Source organism: Ursus maritimus, unplaced genomic scaffold (genome assembly GCF_017311325.1).
Source record: "Ursus maritimus isolate PB19 unplaced genomic scaffold, ASM1731132v1 scaffold_9, whole genome shotgun sequence".
Lineage (NCBI taxonomy): Eukaryota > Metazoa > Chordata > Mammalia > Carnivora > Ursidae > Ursus > Ursus maritimus.
Window position 1 is genome coordinate 7,520,226 of NW_024427107.1, and position 7,780 is coordinate 7,528,005.

General features: G+C 34.0%; 1 protein-coding gene across 1 annotated transcript in view; it reads left to right on the top strand.

The window, feature by feature from the left end:
• The window catches only part of RP1 (RP1 axonemal microtubule associated), a 297,701-nt gene that overhangs the window by 113,281 nt on the left and 176,640 nt on the right, over nt 1-7,780 (top strand). The window contains exons 12-14 of the mRNA XM_040626106.1: nt 1,748-1,851; nt 3,879-4,055; nt 6,669-6,881. Coding sequence (XP_040482040.1) covers nt 1,748-1,851; nt 3,879-4,055; nt 6,669-6,881 — 494 coding nt within the window. The remainder of the gene's footprint in view (nt 1-1,747; nt 1,852-3,878; nt 4,056-6,668; nt 6,882-7,780) is intronic.

A 7,780-nucleotide genomic window follows, 5' to 3' on the forward strand; every position in this document is an offset into this window, starting at 1 on the left:
ACAGGAATGTTTTAGAGACAATGTTCATTGAGAGTTTTTATGTAGGTTACAGCTGAAAAATATTGCCTGCACATAGTAGGTGCTTAATAACCAGTGTTTGAATGAATGATTGAACTCTCTATTACTAGAACCAGAACTAGAATCATACATCTAGATTTAGGTGTGAAGTTAGATTGAGACATTCTTGTTTTTTAAGTTAGGTCTCTATTGCTCTGATCTTCCCTCTTAGAACCACGTTTGCTGAAAACCCAAAATTTTGATAGGTAGTATTTCTGCTTTCATTTGTCTCTAGTTATTTTTTTAATTTCTTCTTTGATTTCTTTGACTATACATTGGTTAATGCATTGCTTCAGTAACATATTGTTTAATCATCACAGTTTTGTGGATTTTCCAGTTTTCTTCTTATAATTGATTTTTTAGTTTTATATCATCATAGTCGGAGAAGATACTTGATATGATTTTATTATTGAGACTTGTTTTGTGGCCTAACATGTGATCTGTACTAGGTAATGTTTCATGTACACTTGAGAAAACTATGTATTCTGTTGATCTTGAATGGAATGTCTGTATATGTCTATTATGTCCATCTGTTTTAATGTATTGTTTAAGGCCAGTGTTTCCTTATTGATTTTTTATTTAGATCTATCCATTGATATAAATCAGGTGTTAAAGTTCCTTACTATTATTGTAGTCTGTCAGTTTCTCCCTTTAGATCTGTTAATATTAGCCTTATATATATTTATATATTGGCATTCTAGTGAGTTCAATGTTTTGCCTATATTTTGTGCTTTCTGTAAAATAAAACACTCAATATGTATTCCTTTATATCTGGTTTGTTTGACTTATCATTTTTTGAGAATTACCTATTAGTAAAAGGAAAAATGGTCTTTATTTCTTATTGTTACAAGAGTGGATTCCAAAAATTTGTTGTTTGTAAGTACTAAAGGAAGGATTATTGGTGTTGGAAAGTGCACTAGGCTAAGATCTGAGGTCCTGGGTTCAATTTCCATTCTGTGACTAGGCAGGGATCTTGGGAAAGTACCTTACCTCTCTGAGTCTTGATTTCCCTATTTGCAAAATAAGAATAGTTGTGTGTGTGTGTGTGTGTGTGTGTGTGTGTGTAGTACCTATTACATAAGCTATGGGGATCTAATTAACTCATTTAAAGAATATTTCCTGAGCAGTTACTATGTTCTAGGCACTGCTCCAAGTGCAGTTATATAGCCATATACAGAGTAGGCAAAAATTCATGCCTTCAAGAAGCATAAACTATAAGGTAAAGAGGTATGTAAAAGTATATTGAAAACAATCAAATATATGATGACATCATCATACAAACTAGTCACTAATGCTCAAATCATATGTATTATATAAATAATGTATTTATAATGCATTATTATATTATAATGTGTTATTTGGTTTTACCCAAGTCCCTGAGATTTAGAGAATGGAAATGGTTTTTTATACCAGGATAATTTATCATCCAGGAATCAGTTCCATCAGGTGTTATTTTTGGGGGTTGTCTCAGGTGTTTACCAATTAGCATGGAGAGACATTAGGGATTTTCATGGAAATCCCAGCAAATTGCCAAGCAACTTGTAGATAACCAAAGGTTATTGGCATTCTACCTTTTGACTAATTCAAAAACATTTAACTGAGAGATATCATAAAATATTTATTAGGATTGAAGAAGAAAAACACACTTTAAAAGCATGAATTATTTGCTAATACTGAAAATATTTTCCAGGTCTCTTTGATGTTATTTTCAACAAAGGAAATTTATGCATTTTCCAAAGTCATGAAATGAGACATCTTTCTCTTGCTGTTGACAACAACAATGTCACTGGAATGGTATGCTGTAATTTTCCTTTTTGTCATATATCAATAGTATTGTATCCACATATAATCTATTTTTATAAGATCAAATTGTATTTCCTTTGGCTTTCACTTTCACCATTTTCATTATTCTGTTTTGTCTAAGTTTTGAGATTCTGATGTATAAATGGTCCTGAATTTCAGCAATTAAAATTTAGACAAGAAAAAGTAGACCACTGTCCTGATAACATTCAAAATATTAACTAAGCCTCCAAAAGGAGATGATTTAATTTCTCAAGGGCCCTTTCAGGGAGCATATTATTAGGGGAAAATAATAATAATTTCACCTAAGTACACTTTGTATTGCTTGGTTTAGGTTTGAAAAGTAGCTTTTAATATATAAAGTAGTTTAAAAAATATATGCATGCTTTTTATTTTGAAAAATGAGACAGCATAGGATAACTGTCATGCACTGTTCCAAATGCTTAATAGGTGTTATAACATTTAGTCTTCATATCTACCCTCTGAGAGAATCCATTATTATCCCTATTTAACAGAAGAAGAACCTGACAGGTAGATGCATTGAGTTGCCCAAGGTCACATAGATAGTAAATGTGAAAGCAGGAATTGAACACAGGCATTCTGATTCTAGCATTCATGCTACAGCTTCCTCATACAATGTTATATAATATTACATGATTATTTTTTAAGATTTTATTTATTTATTTATTTATTTATTTATTTATTTATTTATTTATTTTAGAGAGAGCATGAGTAGAGGGAGAAGAGGGAGAGGGACAAGCAAACTCTACACCGAGTGCAGAGCTCCTTGCAGGGCCCGATCCCCCGACCCTGAGGTCACGACCTGAACTGAAACCAAGAGTTGGAGGCTCAACCAGCTGAGACACATAGGCACCCCAATATTACATGATTTTTGACTCATAGCATGTTATTTAATTTAAGGGAAAATAATAATTATTGAAAAAAAGCTTATGTAATTTGTAGGCCTGAAATTCAGGCTAAGTGATAATCAGTCAACTTTTCTTCATAAAGCCTTTTCTCCTCTGGTCTGGACTTAGCAAGTCATCCTGTGCTATACTTTGTAGCATATTCTTCTCAGTTAGTACAAGGTCCTAGTCATAGTAAGTGCTTATAAATATGAATGTAGTAGATATGGAATCTACTCAATTAAGTCAAGAGTTTGAGAAATGTCCCATTACTCTATTTTTCTAAAATCAAATTAAATCTACTTCCAAGCCCCTATCCTACTAGGTTGGTGAGAGTTTCCGTATTAGTTATTATGAGACTCACCTTGTTATACACAAGATTTCTCCTCGTTTGGGGGGGTCTTAGAATATCTGGTAACAGCCCTCTTAGCTTCAAGTCCACACCAGTCACTGCTAATGTACTTATCAAACATCAGATGATTTCTTTAAAGATGAATAGCCTTGTCGCTTACCTGCCATCCTTATACAAGAGCATTTTGCCGAGTTTGGTAGCCTTTGTGTCATGGGTTAAGCCATTCAAGGCCATCAATGAGTCCTTCCTTTTCAGGCTCAAGTACCTCCCCAAGGTAATGATGGGAAATGGGGGTAAAATCTCAAATAGTACCTTGAACCAGGAATGTTTCCTTGTAGCATAACCTCCTCATTTGTTTAGCTTTTTGTAAGTAAAACCTAGTAATGCATGTCTGTTAATTTTAGCTTTTAGTCTAAAATAATCCTGGGTTAGGAGGATACAAATAAAGACATGAAAAATAAACAACAATAAAATACATATTAACAACTCAGAATATCCTGCCACTGAAGTTTTTTTGTTGTTACCCAATACTCTACCATGGGTTCTGAGAAATCAAGAGAAGAAAGTCTTGGAACAAAACATTGGAAATCAGGCTAGAGAATCGAAACAATTAAATTACAAAAGCATGTCATAGATAATACAAAGATTTTATAGAGTGGAGTAGACCTGTACATACATATAATGTCCAAACATTTTAAATTTAATTATTTTCTATTGCTAATTCAGAGTTTTTTTTGTTTTTTTGTTTTTTGTTTTCCTTTTAGGCTAGTGGTGGAGCCTGCACTGAGCTGCGGGTGCTGTATCAGCCCAACCGCTGTGCACTTCTTGAGTCAGCACTGGTTCCTGGTCACATAGTTACTTTTGATCATCATGGCAAAACAGCTGCTGAATCATCCGTGGGCTATGCAGACCTTTCAAAAGAATTTGTGGTTTTTGTCAAGGTAAAATGGTGGAAAGTCATTAAAGTGTATATTGCTAAATACCTACTTTCTTTTGCTCTGTTGAGGAAAACTCTTGAGTTGAGTCATTAAGGAGTAATCAGATCTCTTCCCACTAATGCCACTCTTCCTACAGGTGGCATTGATGCCTATTGCCATTCTATTTACCCAAACTTTGAAAAGCAATAGGGATCTTAGCTTTAGCAGCACTGAAACTGGTAGGAGTAATATCCTGAATTCAATTGAATTTGGAGGTTAAAACTATAAATGGTATAAATGTGGGAATTCTAAATAAAAATTTATAGACTCTGACGTTGGGAGTCAAATTTATATATTTAACTTTTCTAACAATTAGAATATTTACAATCTTTGAGTGTTGTATGTGTGTGATCATTTTTGCTTCTTTCTTTATAGTATGTGTCTGTGAATTTATCTTAAAAATATTATTGTTATCATAATAATATAGTAAGTATATGAGATTGCCTATTTTGTGCCAAGCACTTCACCGAGAGCTTTACCACATACAAAACTGTATTTAATCATCCTAGAAGTACTGACAGATATTATCTGTATTTTAAACATGAAGAAAAGATTTTCAGAGAAATTAAAAATCTGACTAGTATAACGTAACTAGTAAATGGTAGATCATGATTCAAATCAAAGTCAGTTTGTCTTCAAAACTTTTTATACTTACTATATAATAAACACTTCATTACATTTATTATTTTTCCTGAAACAACATGATTTTTAATGCTTGCATAATACCCTAACATAAAGTATATGATTATGTATATGTGTTTATTTATTTATTTAATCACTGGATGTTTAATCTTAATATCTTCATTTTACCACTCTATATATGTTACTGCAAAATATACTTGACATATGTCTTTGGCCAATATTTTATCATTTTCTAAGTTAGATGATTTGAAATAGAATTTAAGAGTCAGAATATGAAGGCTTTAAGACTATGGGAACATACTGACAAATTTCTTTCCAGAAATGTACTAATTTCCATCCTGTGAAAGTTAAACCAACTCTGAAGTTAGAGGGGACAGTTTACATGACCACCTTCACTTCTGACACAAATTTCAGAGTTCCAGGGTCCTTGAAACCACTATCAAGTTTTGATAACTTAATAGAATAACTCAGAACTCACTGGAGTTGTCATATTCATGGTTATGGTTTATCACAGAGAAAGGATACAGGTTATAGTCAGCTAAGGGAAGAGACACATAGGGCAGAATTCAAGAAAAGTACCAAAGGGTGCAACTTCTAGTTGTCCTCTCCCCATAGAGTCAGGACAGCTTTAGTTTCTCAGCATTGATATGTGACAATATGCATGGAGTTTTGTCAACCAGAAAGCTCACCTGAGCCTTGGTGCCCAGTCTTTATTGGGGTTCAATCATATAAGGAGTCCGTGTGGATGATCTCAGTCTCCAGCCTCTCAGGAGGTCAGCTGACACCTTGTGACTCAAAGCTGCCACCCGAAATCACATTTTTACTATGTGGCTGGCCCAAGTCCATCAAGCAAACAAAAACTCATATCAAACTTGACAATCCAAAGGTTTAGAGATTACATTTTAGAATCTGAAGGCTTTTAAAAGCCAGACATCTGTGGGTAAAGTTCATTTCTTTCTTTTTTTAAATTGAAGTATAATTAACATACAGTGTACATTAGTTTCAGGTATGCAATGTAATGAGTTAACAATTCTATACATTTCTCTGTGCTCATCAAAATAAGTGTGCTCTTAATTCTCTTTATTTCACCCATCCCCCTACCCAATTCTTCTCTGGCAACAACCAGTTTGTTCTCTGTATTTAAGAGTCTGTTTTTTTGTTTCTCTCTTTTTTCCCTTAATTTCTTTACTACCCAATTCCTTTAGCAGTGTAGGAGAGTGCACATCTTGTTGACCTTAGTGTTGAGCATGGTCCTTAAAAAAAACTATGACAATTTTTAGAGTAATAAACTACTGTGAATTACCTTTTTTGATGTTTATTTGCCATTTGTATTTTGTATTCTGCGACTTCTAAATTTATGTATTTTATCTATTTCTCTAGTGTTGCTGTATTCTAATAAAACTTCAAGAATTTTTTACATCTTCTTCTTAAGTTATTGATTGCCTAGGATTTACTTAAATATACCTTCGTTATATTTGATAACTCTTTTCATTCAGTCAGTCCTACATATATACATTGAACTAATATCCATATGGTGCATCCATAATCAGGTACACTTGTACACTATTTTTCTTCCACTTTGTATTACTATTATAATTATTTGTTTATATTGATTGTAAAGTTCTTAAGATAAATGTTTGTGTTTTGTATTTTTTTAAAATCTCTATAGCATCTGATGGTGACTCTTACACTCTCAATAACTAATGATTGATGTAAATTATAATGAGTCAGCCAGAGAACCTCCTTTTATTTTGTTTAGTTTTGCATAGCAGTTAGATTATTTACTTCCTTATTTTGCTTACTTTTAGCCAACAAGTTTCTGATAAGATTCTGATCACTACGACTTCTGTAAGAGAATGAACTCTACTGCCATCTTCTTTTAGCAAAACATGAGCTTGTTATTTACTGCCTTCTGTTCTGTTTGTTGTTCTGAAGGGTGTGTTCCTCGACAGTGCTGTGGTTCTACTTGCTACGAGCCTGTGCCAAGCCCTGTGTCTCCAGCCTGATGGGAGCTGCACTGGAGTGGGAAGCCAGTCTGAAAAATCCTACTGGAAAGTGCATAAAATCAGCTCTGGTATTTGCATGTTCGAAAGTGTGAAAAACACACGGATGTATCTGAGGATTAGGGACGGCCGGTGTGATGGAACAGTAAGCATCTGCTTGTATTTTTCTCAGCAAATGTTTAAGACATTTGCCAATGATAGATATGAGAATGGCACTTTCTGAGAGTTTCGTTTTTTTAATTTTAACCTATAAACATTTTGGAAATTGGATGTTATATGATGGTCTCCCATGACTTATTAAAAAGTAGGAGGGCAGCCACATGCTTGGTATGATTAGAGAAGGATTCTGACCCTTTAGACATTGCTTCTGGAATGTAATGCACACACAAATCACCTGGGAATTGTATTATAAAGCAGATTCTTTTTTTTCTTTTTTTAAAATTTTTATTTTTTACTTACTTATTCTTTATAATAATTTTTTATTATGTTACGTTAGTCACCATACAGTATATCCTTAGTTTTTGATGTAATGTTCCATAATTCATTATTTGCGTATAACACCCATTGCACCATGCAATATATGCTCTCCTTAATACCCATCACAGGCCTATCCCAATCCCCCAACACCCTCCCCTCTGAAGCCCTCAGTTTGTTTCCCAGAGTCCACAGTCTCTCATAGTTCATTGCCCTTTCTGTTTACCACCCCCTTCATTCTTCCCTTCCTTCTACCGATCTTCCTACTTTTTATGTTCCATAAATGAGTGAGACCATATAATTGTCTTTCTCTGCTTGACTTATTTCACTTAGCAAAATCTCCTCCCGTAGTGTACATGTTGCTGCAAAAGCTGTGTAATCGTTCTTTCTGATGGCTGAGTAATATTCCATTGTATATATGGACCACAGCTTCTTAATCCAGTCATCTGTTGAAGGGCATCTCGGTTCCTTCCACGATTTAGCGATTGTGGACAATGCTGCTATGAACATTGGGGTGCATATGGCCCTTCTCTTCACTACGTCTGTATCTTTGGGGTAAATACCCAGTAG